Here is a 13,822-nt window from a genome sequence, read left to right as displayed (position 1 = left end):
CAACAGCTGAACGGAAGAATCGTCGCTCTTAGCCGATTCATTTCCCGGTCGGCTGAAAGGTGCCTCCCGTTCTTCAAGATTCTGCGTCAAGCGGACGGTTTCTCTTGGTCGGATGAGTGCGAGCAGGCCTTTGAAGACCTGAAAAGGTACCTAGCTTCCCCGCCGCTGCTCGTAAAGCCGCAGGTCGGGGAGACCTTGTATCTCTACTTGGCCACATCTTCCGAGGCGATCAGTTCGGTGCTCGTTCGGGAAAACGAGTGCCGAACTCACCAGCCCATCTTCTACACCAGCAAAGTGCTCCATGGCGCCGAAGCCAGATACTTAGAGACGGAAAATATGATTTTCGCCCTGACCGTCTCCGCGCAACGGCTTCGACCGTACTTTCAGGCCCACGCCATCGTGGTACTCACCAACCAGCCCCTGAGGGCAGTACTGCGCCGGCCCGACACATCTGGACGACTCGCTAAGTGGGCAATGAAGCTTAGCGAGTTCGACATTCAATACCGACCAAGGCCTGCCCTGAAGGCCCAGGTCTTGGCCGACTTTATCGCCGAATGCCCGACGACCGACTAAGGGTCGGGAGTTGAAGACCTGGGACGAGATGCGGTCTCTGAGCCAGACCCGATCTCCACCTGGGTACTCCACATCGACGGAGCCTCCAACGCTCAGGGAAGCGGGGCCGGGCTCCTGCTCACGAATTCGGATGGGGTAGTCACCGAATACGCCCTCCGGTTCAATTTCAAGGCCTCCAACAATCAAGCCGAATACGAGGCACTCCTCGCCGGCTTGAGGATGGCGAAGGAGCTGAGCATCGACAGCCTCTGGGCATTCTCCGACTCTCAGCTGATCGTGGGGCAGGTCAAGGGCGACTTCGAGGCGCGAGATCCGACCATGATCAAGTACCTTCAGAAGGTAAAGGACCTCGTGGCGCGCCTCCAGTATTTTGAGATCTCCCACATCCCCAGATCGGAGAACGCCCGTGCCGACGCTCTCTCTAGGTTGGCAACGTCGGCCTACGACTCTTTGGGACGGACGTTCATCGAAAACCTCCAGCAGCCGAGCATCGATCGGGTCGAAGAAGTGCAGCAGCTAACATCCGAACCAAGTTGGATGGACCCGATCGTCCGGTACCTGACCGACGGGATCAGTCCCGAAGATCCCGTGGAGGCCAAGCGACTCCGTTGGTCGGCGTCGCAATATGTGATCATGGACGGCCGACTCTACAAAAGGTCGTTTTCCCTCCCTTTGCTCAGGTGCTTGGGGCCGACCGACGCCGACTACGCTCTCCGAGAGGTTCACGAAGGAATTTGTGGGAATCACTTGGGGGGCAAGTCTCTAGCCTTCAAGGTCCTGCGACAAGGCTACTACTGGCCGACCATGAAGAAGGATGCGGCAGAGTTGGTCCGGAGGTGCGAGCCATGCCAAAAGTATGCCAATATTCAGCACCAACCGGCCAGCCAAATCGCTCCCATTGTCGCTCCGTGGCCCTTCGCCCAGTGGGGAGTCGACATTCTCGGTCCATTCCCACCAGCGTCGGGCCAGAGGAAGTTCATCGTTGTCGCCATCGACTACTTCACGAAGTGGGTCGAGGCCGAGCCCTTGGCGCAGATCACCGAGCGGAAGATGGAGGACTTCATCCAAAAGTCCATCATCTTCAGGTTCGGATTGCCGCACACCATCATCACCGACAACGGACGGCAATTCGACAACCAAGACTTCAGAGACTTCTGCGCCAGGTTCTACATCCGCCACCGACTAACTTCAGTCGGGCACCCACAGTCCAACGACGAGGTCGAGGTGACTAACCGAACCTTGCTTCACGGACTTAAGACCCGACTGAATGAAGCCAAAGGTCTCTGGGTTGACGAGCTGGGCTCCGTTCTGTGGGCTTACCGAACGACCCCCCGCATCCCGACCGGGGAGTCGCCGTTCAGTTTGGCCTACGGGACAGAAGCTATGATCCCGCTCGAGATTGGCCTACCATCTTCGAGGGTCGAGCAGTACCAAGAGCCAGACAACTCCGAAAGTCGGAGGGCCGACCTAGACCTCCTCCCCGAACTACGAGATGAGGCTCAAATCCGAATGGCTTCATACCGACAGAGGGTCGCCCGGTACTACAACGCCAAGGTCAGACCAAAGCTCTTCAGGCCTGGCGACCTAGTCTTGAGGAAGGCGGAAGTGTCGAAGCCCTTGGACCAAGGAAGTTGGCTCCCAACTGGGAAGGACCCTACAAGGTTGCAGACACCTTCGGGCCGAGAGCCCATCGGCTGGAGACCCTTGAGGGGAAGCCCATTCCCCGGACTTGGAACGCCGACAACTTGAAGCTGTACTACCAGTGAACTTTGTAATTCGATAGTCGGAATACAAGTTCAGTTTGAAAAATTGGAGTTTTAACTCTTCGACTAGTGATCGGCGCTCAGCCCCAACGTATCGACGTGGACCTAGCACCGACGACACACCGACCCCTTACAAGGACCGATGCATCTACAACGACGGGGGTTAACACTCCTTCGACTTTGCGTCGGGCCCTCATAAGGGCCGACGGACTCTTACAAACGGGAGTTACACTCCTCCGACTTTCGGCAACACATCCACCCCTGACAAAGGCCGATGCATTTGTTGCGACGGGAGTTCATACTCCTTCTACGGTCAAATTTTCGGGCAAGATCCATCGGCCGACAGGCCGATCGGGCCCCGACCGAAGAAAGGCTAAAAGCCCACGCGACCATTGTCGCGGCTTCCGACCAGGCTACGGCCGGTCGAGGGATATTCGGCTTACCACCGTCTATCACACGACGCGACCTTAGTTGCACCCACGACTTGCCGACCGACTTGCGGCCGGCTGAACGACATTCGGCTTGCCACCGTCTGTCGGAAGACACAGAACCCGACGCAAGGGCATGGGGACCCGACTTACTATCGTTTCCCCGACACTGCGCCGGACGACGACCGACTAAACGCATCTATGAAAGTCCGACTATCGAACCTTTACCGGGTCCGGTCGGCTCCCGACTCAACAGATGCACCTGACCGACGACTTCGACTGTCGGAAGCCGACCTAAAGTCGGGACACATTTTACTTTCGGGGCTGCACAAGTTGCTGAAGTCCTACCGACTTATGTGAGTTAGTGATTTAACTAAGTCAGCGACTCACGTTCGACATTGCAGACATGTTTGGCATTACAAACAAGGGGAGAAAGTAAAGGGAGATTTCATTCAAGGCTTAAAGAAATTTTATCCATAGATAAAAGAAAGTCTACAAAGAAAAGGCCGAAGCCCGATTACAAGTCAAAGCAAAACATAAGACAAAACAAAACCGACTAATCGTCGGAGTCAACATCCTCGACTGGACGACGATGCGAGTTGGTCGGCGGTTCTGCTCCGACTTCAGCCGTCGGGGCCGACTGATCTTCGGCAACCGGCTCTGCGACGTCTTCGGCTTCCGCCCTGGTGGAGAGACCCTCCGACGCTGGTCCGGCCGTCTCCTCCGCAGCTGGGGCCTCCGACTCTGGCAGAACCACACCGCTAAGATCGAGTTCGGGGTACAAGCTCCGAACGGCTTCCCGAGCATCCTCGTACCCAACTTGGTACGAGAGGTAGCCGCTCTCCAAGAGCTCTTCGCAGTACTCCTCCGAGTCCCGAAAGACCTCAATCGCCCGACCCAAAGCCTCCTTTGCCGACTCTGCCTCAGCTTTGGCGACGTCCACATAGGCCTGTGCGGCGGCACAGCCTTCTTCAGCCTTGGCGAGGTTCCCGAGACTTGCTCGGAGTTGCTCGCGCTCGGCTTCCAGCTCTTTGCCGACACTGTCTCGCTCGTGACGGAGCCGACGAATGGTTCGGGACTTCTTGGCCGCGTCATCCTTCGCCGACTTGAGCTCCGACTCCAACGACGCCTTGGCCTCCTTGAGTCCGGAGACCTCCTCCGAAAATCGGGAGACCTCCCCCTCGAGTCGGTTCTCTCGGTCGACCGACTGTTGAAATTGATCGAGAAGGATGGCCTTCTCGGCTTCGAGGCCCGCGACCTTATCTCTCCAGGCCGCGTGCATGTCCCCAAACTTCCGATATCCGGCCTCCAGCTCGGATATGTTGAAGACCAGCTGCACGAAAAAGAGCCGACTATTAGTAAGCCGAACTTGCAAGGCTACAATTAAAAACAGAGAGAAGGGGAATTTACCCGAATCATCATCGGATAGAAGGACGACAGCATGTCGGAGACACGCTGGTTCTTCATCGCTTCGATGTCGGCGGGAAGGAGGAGGGCTTGGCATAGTCTCCTGGCCAAGTCGTGCTTGGCCAGGCCCGACGCACCCTCGGGAAGCGGAAAGTCGGCCGACCCGCCCGCCGACCGACCTTCGTCACCCGACGCCATTAGGGCCTTACCTCGGCTGGCCGTCCAGGCCCTGACGTCGGAGATCGACGGCAAGCTCGAACCCGACCGAGTCTCGGCAGACGGCGCGGCGGTGGCATGCGTCGGCTGCTCAGGTTCGCGGACCTCCTCCCGAACCTCCGGAATCTGCCGGTCGGTCGGCGTGCCCCCGGCAGAATCAGCCGCTCGACGGTCGGGCGAAGCAGCTCCCCCGACTGACGGTCCCTCGGACGGGACATCTACAAGCACTGTCGGCACCGACGGTGCGATCACCGGCTCCGCCTCCGACCCGGCTGGTTCGCTCGGCGGAACCACGCGGGGCCTCTTGGGAGGCTGCGACGGCCCGGCACCTGCCGCCGGCCTCTTCCTCACTGCATGCTGGCATATGTCGGCTGCCGACAGTCGCATCCTCGGTGGCATATCTGAAAAGGACGACGATTGGTCAGAGCAAAAGAAAAGGGCAGGAAAGAAAATGAAGATGTCGGGAGAGTGCCAACCGACCTAAACGAGGGACCGGGCTAAGGCCGACGTCGTACAAGGCCTGCTCGGTGACGAGCTCGCTCTGCTTCGGCACCGAGATATCCTTTAGCCGATGGAAGTCCTCCCGATCATCGGCCTCCACCCGACTGTTCTCATTGGGATCGGTTCGGGGATTCCCCCAACGGACGGAAAATCCCCAGGGAGCAGAGGACGACACAAAGAAGAACTGGTTCTTCCATCCGTGAATGGATGTCGGAAGACCAGTGATGAAGGAAAGCCCTTTCCGAGGGATAAAGTACCACCACCCTCGGGCTTTAGGGTGGGGTCAGAGAACAAAGAAAACTCGAAAAAGAGAGATCCGAGGTTCGGTCGGCAAAAGCCGACACAGGAGGGCGAAACTGACTATTAGCCGAACCGAGTTCGGCGCAAGCTGTGCCGGGCATAGCCCGTAATAGTCCAGAACATTCCGGACGAACTCCAGAACCGGGAATCGAAGGCCGGCCCGGAGATCCTCCAAATAGAACGCCACCTGACCCTCAGGCGGGGAATTGACCCGACCATCGGTGCCAGGGGCGAACAGCCGAAACTGCTCCGGGACGCAGTACTGCTCCCGGAGCCGATCGACGTTCGGCCCCGAAAGTGAAGAAGCCTCCACCTCCGGAGACGACCGAGTGTCTTCGGTCGGTTCTCCCGACCGACTACCTCGTGGGGACATCCTGGCCATGAGTTCAAGGAAATGGCGAGGAAGAAAGAAAGAAGGAGGGGGAAAGCTACTCTAGCCCTTGGAAGGAAGAAATCGTAAATGGGGGGCAGAGCGGAGAAGTACCTAGAGCGGAGGCTCAAGCGGCAGAGTCTCGACTGTAAAAATGAGGAGGGTAAAAAAACCATGTGGGGGTAACTTTGTATATATAGTGCCCCCCAACGGTCGAGATGAAGGCACGACCAACGAAGACTCCCCAGATTTCGCCGCGTGGCATCATCAGGGCCGTTCGACGGTCCGACAGTTCGACGCACCACCCTTCAGATGGCGCCACGTCACCTCCATCCGCTCCACCGAACGCGAACCAATGGCCACGCACCACATGGCGTGGCGGGACGCGACGTTTGGTGTTCCCGAAGGGACGGCGGGAATGACGGTTCCCCTTCCCGATGGGACACGACGGTTCCTCTTCCCGATGGGACATGACACCTGGCGCCAGTTTTATCGCTGACACCAGCGGGACATCCGACGTGGCGGGACGTCCGGCGCCGACTGACACCTGACGCTGATGGGACGAGACGTCTGACGCCGACTAGACGTCGGACGCCAGCGAATCGTTCGGCATTTATGAGGTGCCTGACACCGTATCAACCGGCGGTACGGTCGGATCCTCGCGTACGCCAAATCCACTCCTAGTCACCAACTCACCGTCCGACTCAGGAGTGGAGGGGGGCAACTGTTGGGGGATACCGACCGAACGACCATCCGACTGACCGACCGAACGACCGCCCGACTGACCGACGGACGTACCGACCGATAGACGGTCGAAACGACCGACTGACCGGAGGGACCGACCGATCGACGGCCGGGATCGCCCGACCGACGGACGCCACTACCGGTCATTCAACGGTCCATTGCCGACCAAGGATATGTCGGACGTATCTCCCCCGACCGACTGGACTCAGAGGCCTTATGGCCGACATATGGAAAGCTCGCCGACCGACCGGAGGAACCCGACGCCACTCTGCTGGCCGCCGACCTAGGGTCGGCTGACTCCTCCAACCGCCGTACAGCCGCCAGGCCTTGTCAGCTCTGACAGCAATATGCGGCACGGCCATTTCGGGGCATTGTCCTGCCAGAGGCATTGTCAACCCTGATGATTTGACAGCCCCCGCGGCGATGTGACATCCTCACGGCGACTCTGACAGTCCACAGTGAGTTGACAGTTCCTCACTTGTCCGCGCCATTAATGACGGCGCCACACCGTGCTCCACTATATATACCGGGGAAGGCAACAGTGCAAAGATCGATCCGCCCGTCTCTCCCACATACGCAGGCTCGCTCCTCTTTCCCTCTCCCTCTCTCAGAACTTTCTGTCTGCATTTCACTGTTGCCCAGTCACCTCTCTGACTTGACCGTCGGAGGGTCCCCGCCGGAGCCGCCTCCGGTCAGTGCGGACTTCCTTTTGCATGTGCACGCTTCCCGGCGATCGGACGACGAGGCGATTGGCCGCAACAATTTCTAATAGTAAAAAACATCAGAGGGCATCTATGACGTGGTTGGAGGAAATTTTTACCATGCTTCTAGATTAGTTAGTGATTCCCACCAAAATTTTATGTGTCATGGAACAAGCATGTCTCAATTTTTCCAAAGAATGGGATACTCTATCACCCATCCCATCTTGATAGTCATCCTGAACAAGCATCCTGTATTTAATTACCCTCCATCTCTGTCATCTTCTACTTTCCCCTTTTTCTTATTTATTTATTTTCTTTTCCTTTTTCCTTTTTTCCATCTTTTTTTTTTTGTTTCTTTTTTTTTTTCCTTCCTATTATTTCTTCTCTCCTTTCTTTATTTTTATTCTATCTTCAACTCCTTTTTGTCATTTTTTTTTCTTCTCCATTCTTTCCTTTATTTTTCAGTTCTTTCTTCTTTTTCCTTCCCTAATTTTCTCTTCCTTCATCTTTTCTATATAAATGGATTTAGGAGTCCCACCGTATCCTGTTTTCTCATAGGAATTGGATAAGATATCCAAAATGGTCCATCCCACCAAGATTTACTACTGTTGTTGTTGCAGCAACAATGTACTTAAGTGCTACTTCTACTCTATGTATAGGCAATCAAGGCACCGTTTTGTTTTGCATAGCCACAAACATATGCTAGGAAAACATTGGATATAAGATTCCAAATTCTTACCACGTGAAAGTATGGCACAGTGATGTATTCCACCCGAAAAAGATTCATGGTTATATGCGGCAACAACAGGAATTCACAATGTTCAGTTTTTTTTATTAGAACATCAAATTATATTATTTGTAGCAGGATCTTTTGCATTTGTGAATTTTCTGGAAATTTCGTGACGGCAATTGGTTTGTGATGATACATGTCCAATAGAAGAAGTATTCCAAAGTTTTGTTACCCCCAGTCCAGATAATATTTTCAAAAAATTCTCCTGCCTTCTTCTCTAAGTTTTCACTCCTTGCAAGCTAGACCTGTCGTATTGTTTGGGTTGTCCGGCCCCATTCTTTCATTGTGCATTTGGCGTTCCATGGAAGTTGCATGACTCTCTCAACTATATGGAGAGACATTGTCATCCCCTTGGACAAATTTAGACAACTCTGTTCCCGCTGTTCTGTAAAACCTGCCACTGAAATAGCTACAACGTTGCCATAAGGCAATTGACCTTGTGCTACAGAGTGAAGAGCAACTATCTTGTTCTCTGTTGGAAGTTCAATGCCCTGCAATCAATGGAATTTATATCACACGTGTAAGTCCGTTTTCGAGAAAAGAGCAGAAATAGTAGCAACCACCGTCAAATTTTGCAACAACTTGGAGAAATTGGCATGTTATCGTGTCCAACAATATTATGAAATTGCGAAACACTCTCACAACTCATTGATGAAAAAGATTGCTTGTGTAGTTGAACCAAAACCCGCGTCAAGAAAAGGGCAAGGCTACCCATCAAGCACGACCAGTGTTGTAGCTTTGCCATTGGCTCATGTCTGCTACAGGACATTCATACCAGGAATAAGCTGAAAAGGCGAATAAGTATTTTATTTCTGTATGAGTCAAAAGCTGTGATCAAATATCAGACATCACACTAAGCGTGGATTGTCTATTCACAGATTAGCCACTCAATTATTGGATCTGTAAACAACTACAATAATTGATGAACAGAATTTGCTGGTAGGGATGAATTAAAACCCAAACACCAAGCAAAGCATAAAGCTATAGAATCTCCAATAGCAGACAGCCAGACACCCCCCATCAAACATAACATTTATTGATATTTCTTTGGGCATGCCGTCACCTCACACAAGATACAGGAAATGCATACCAGCAAATAAAGAAAAAACACAAAAGCAACAAGGATTCCATGCTTAATCTCCATGAAAGGGAGTCAAAAAGCAATTAACAGCACTACTTATTAGATAAAACATCAGACTCGACCCACTAAACATGCATTGTTTATTTACAGGTAACTTGGACAAGGAAGAGAGACCACTTCCAGTGTACAACAACAATCTTCTCCATCCTCTCTCAAGCACTATCCTGGCAGAAAGATCACAATCCCAGACTGCAAAGAGATTGGGATGTACCCTCATAATTCATATAAACTATAAACATAATACGAAGTTACAAACTAGCCGAGGTCTAAAAACTCTTCCCAGCGCCATTACAAGCCACCCAAGGTGAGCAATCCTCGCAAAAACCACCCTTGGTTATTAGAGGAAGCACATTTATCTACTGCTAGGAGGCTCTCCAACTCTGGAGAAGAGGGCAGCACTGAGCTGCTCCTGAGTGTAAACCCTACTCGACATCTTCACTGTTGCCTGCTGGATCATGAGGTCCTTGACGACCGACACACTTGCATAATAGACATCAAGATCCAGCTCTTTCAATGCTGCCATCAGCCTCGCCGCCGGGTGATTCCTCTTATGGCACTGCACCCGGATCATCGCCTCTACCCCCAGGATCTTCACCTCAATCTCCACTCCGTGGCACCGTCCGCCGTTCATCATTTTCATATCTTGATCCGGCAGCTGCAATGGCCGTGCAGGATTGGAGTCTCGCTCTCTCTTGAGGGCCTCGATCTGGGTTTGAAGCCCCTCCTTATCTGATTCCAAAGATTGTAGCTTGGATCTTAGCTCGTTGATGTAGGAAATGGCATCCCCAAGAAGCGATGCTTTGTCCATCTTTGACACGTTCGGTACCACCGCACGGAGGGCATAGAACCTCTGGTTCAGCTTCTCCCGGCGCTGCCGCTCGGCCTCCACGTGATTGAGTGGCTCCTCCCGGCCGTTGGCCGGCTTCCGACCCCGCTTTCTAGGCCGCTTCTCGGGCTCGACCACAGGGCTGCTCTCCACCTCCCGCACCGAGGCCTCGAGGTCCGAGTGGTCCGAGTCGGCCCCACCAAGGATCCCGCCACCAGACTTCACCTGACCTGCTGAGGAGGGCCGGGCGGCGGCAGAGGAGAAGGAGAGCATCCCCTCGTCGTTGCTCCCCCTCGATGTGGCCCCAGTCGATCGCTTGTTCTTCTTGTCATCGGCGGCGGTGACGGTTGCAATCTGGTGATGCGAGAATAGGCTGCTAGGGGCTGGAGAGGAATTTCTCTTGTTATTGCCGAAAGTTAGGATCTCGCCGGACTCCGGTTTGAAGGCCTGTGGAGGGGCAGAGCCGTTCAACACGACCTCGGCGAAATTAAACTCTCTGCTGGTGAACAATGATTGCGTCTGTACATTGCTATTGCTGTTCTGATTTTGATGTTGCTGCTGCTGCTGTTGCTGTTGCTGGTGGTGGTTGTGGTGTTGCTGCATCTGAATCGAACTAGGGTTTTCGGTGACAGTACTGGAGCTAGGGTTGTCGAATTGGATTGGGGGTTTGGTGATGGAAATATCAGCCGTGGCAGATGCAGGGGAGACTGAGTCCTTGATCTCGACCATGGTTGGATCTGCAAGCCAGAGCATAGAGGGATCGGTCTCGCCTTGGTCGGCCACAGCAGGCGTCGCTGCCGGCGTAGGGAGCCAGGATCCGGAAGGGATCTCGAAGCTGTTGAAGTTGAAGAGGACTCTGATCTTGTTCATGAGCTCCAAGCTCTGATAGATGACATCCGTGGATCCGAGCTCCAGCACACCAGTCCCCACCGGGACGCAGACCATGGTCTGGAGGCCGAGCTCCCGCGCCTGCCGCGCTCGATCGCAGGGCGCCAACGCCAGCCGGTCCGCGCCAGCGATCCAGTTCGGAGCATCGGCAAAGAAGGCCTGGCCAGGGAGTCCGGCGCCGTTGACAAACGACTGCGTCATGGACACGAGAAAAAACCACTCCGTGTCCGTGACCTCCTCCTCCACGGTCTCGTCGGGCGAGGACCCGCCGGCGCCACCGGAAATGAGGGAGTTAAGCTCCCGGAGCACCCGCTTCCGGTGCTCCTGCTCCGCAGCGGTGGCGGGGTTGGTGGTCTTCTGCTTCCGCTTGTCCTCCTCGCATCCCTTGTAGTAGCCGTCGCCCCAGCCGAGCAGCGACACGCCGGAGGCCACGTCAACAGACGATTGCCAGAAGATCGCGTAGGTCCATGTCTCCCTCGCCCCCTCGATCAGTGTCAGGAGCCGCTGTTGGAGGGTCTCCTGGTTAAAATACGCCGGTGCGGGCGGCGCCGCCGCCGCCGATGACATGACGGCGGACTGGGATGAGGGCACGTGACACCCTCCAGCCGCCGACGCAGCAGGTGGCGGAGCCCAGGGGAAGCCCTGGAGGTCGGGGGTGGTGGTGGCCATGAAGGCCTCCATCATGGAGGCGTTGTCGTCGGTCCACAGGTTCATCTGGGAAGGCGATGTTCGGACTCCGTCACATCAACCAGATCCGGCCCGAGGGGCAACCGCCGTAGCTCTCAGCTCCGGTACAGGACCAGAGCCACGCACCTCTAGGGTTAGGGTTTTGGCGTGCGGCTTTAGGAGTTCTAGAAGAAGGTTAGGCGGCGAGAAAGGAGGCGGGGAAAGAGAAGGCGACGCGGATAGAGAGCCGAGGAGGAGGAGAGAGAGGGTTCGGCACGCAAAAGGGGGCCGGGATTTTGTTGGACTGGGGGAGCAAGAATAGCTTATTGGTTGGCATTGGATGCGGGCCTGGCACATTTGGCATGGGTTTGGGCGTAATTTGGAGTTCATTTAATTTGAGTTTAGAATTTTCATTTCTATTTTCATCTTCACTGCTAGTCTTTTTCTCTAAATTCTCACCGTGTGGTTCGCTCAACGGATCGGCGATCTAATCGCCATATCCACTCCCCTAAGATCTTCCCAGCTGTAATTAATATAACGAATCTGTCACTGGTGGATCACCGGTTTTTCATTTAGAACCGGTGACCCTTATTTGCTATGCCTCTTGGATCCACCGGAACCCCTAATTACAGCTCTCTCACGTGGCTTTAGAATGCGCGCCTCCCTGAGGGTGGCGGCTTCTTCCGGCCTTTCGGTAATCGTGGGTTAAATTCTCCGTCCTATTTGTGTACCGGAGATCTGGTCGCCGCTAATTTATTCCAGTTAATGAAGATAGAATCCTTTTCTTTATTTAGTTTTAATGATTTTACGCCCTTTTGTTTTCTGTTTGTGGGTGATTGGCTTCTCCCACGATTTGTAAAAAGGTAATCGCCGGTTTCATTGACCCACTATTGGCCCACGTGCAGATGGAACCGAAAAGGCCGCGAGGGAATCACAGGCGGGAATAATTAGGCAAAAAAATAAATCTATTAACAATATAAAATCGAGTAAATATCACCAAGCAAGCATCATCTCTCCTCCCGCCAATGAAACGACAAGGCCCTTCAAGTGGCCTCCAGGCATTGTCGTGGTGCGCGAGAAAAAAAAAAAAAAAAAAATCGATTCGAGGTTCTGCATTTGAGTAGGAAAAAATAACTCTTATGAGAGCGAACAAATTTCGCTGGAGCACGTTTTGCTCGCTCCGTCCGGAGGAAAACGACGTTTTATTTGTTCCCGTGGTCACGTTCCGAAAGCGCATTACCATGTGTTAAAGTCGCATGCTTTTTTTTTTTTTTTTAAATATGGCCACCGTGAGGGCTCCGTGGATTAATATCAAAAATATCTTGATGAGAAAAAATTAGAAAAGGTAGGCGCGCAATCGGATCGGAGGAGCTATCGAGAACATGGTGCTTGGATCCGGATGATAAGGGACGATCTTTGCAACGCGCGTTGCTTCCGTACGCCGGGGGAGGCCCAAATTTGGAGGCGGAGCAGATACAGTGAGATGGGCCCAACTAGGGGTGGCGTTGCAGAGACTCTACTTTAAGTTCCGGATATGCTGCTACGCTTCGATTTAAATAATTATGGGATGGGTAGGTGCAAGCTAAGTAGCCAAAGCAAGATGGATTAATAAATGAAGAGGACTTGATGAGGAAGGGCGGCCGGTGAAAATGGAATTAGAGTAATCTGCATTCCCACTGGACGAATGAATGAATAGAATAAGAGCTGTTTTGAGGCCATGGAGGTTTGAGAATTTGATTGTGGGAATGGTTTCTCTTTTCTTTGGTATGATGGGGAGAAAGAAAGTTGACCGTGCTCTCGATAAAGAGGGTCATGGCCAATGTTAATCAACACCCTCATGTGAAACATGTTGACAAAATTAAACCTTGAGATAGATGCTGCATTCTGAATTCGGAGGTGAGGGATCATGCACACCGTTCCTCCTGGGAAGGGTGCGGGGGATACTCGGATAGGTGGGTTATATGGTTGCAATAATTAGAGATTTATTTACCTATATATCAGCATGCTTTACAAAGCAAATCAATCCTATTGGTTCAAAATTTTAAAAAAACATTAAATATAAAAAAAAGTTTATAAATAATCATAAGATAAAAATGATTATAGAAGAAAATATTAAAAAAAATTATTCAAAAAAAAATAAAATCAAAACCTCACGAGGACATCTCATGAAAAAGTTTATATAATCTCCCGATTAGAAAAACTTTGGACAAGATTGTGGAAGATGCACCATAGCCCATGAAAGGCGCATTGGCTCATGGTGAGCACAAATATTGGTGTCAAAAACTCATGACTTGGATGAATCGATCTCCGCTCCCGCTATGCGAGTATTGTCCATTTTATCTTCTGGCATTATGGCACGAGATTTTATAATTTTACCTTTTAAAAATATCTCACGTAGAAAAGAAGGTCCCATCCTATATTACCACAATGATCTCTTTAAATAATGCATTATATGAATAGAATATTTGCTCTTATCTGAATTCAAAAATCAAAATCCATTAAAACACA

General features: G+C 52.7%; 1 protein-coding gene across 1 annotated transcript; it reads right to left on the bottom strand.

Annotated features, from left to right (window-relative positions):
- Window positions 1-8,942: 8,942 nt before the first annotated feature.
- Window positions 8,943-11,630, bottom strand: LOC105043927 (transcription factor MYC2). Its single transcript, XM_010921656.4, has one exon. The coding sequence runs from the start codon at window positions 11,360-11,362 to the stop codon at window positions 9,287-9,289; it is 2,076 nt and encodes a 691-aa protein (XP_010919958.1). The 5' UTR covers window positions 11,363-11,630; the 3' UTR covers window positions 8,943-9,286.
- Between the last annotated feature and the right edge of the window lie 2,192 nt (window positions 11,631-13,822).

The sequence above is a fragment of the Elaeis guineensis genome, chromosome 4 (genome assembly GCF_000442705.2).
Source record: "Elaeis guineensis isolate ETL-2024a chromosome 4, EG11, whole genome shotgun sequence".
NCBI lineage: Eukaryota > Viridiplantae > Streptophyta > Magnoliopsida > Arecales > Arecaceae > Elaeis > Elaeis guineensis.
This window is presented reverse-complemented; position numbering and strand designations above follow the sequence as displayed.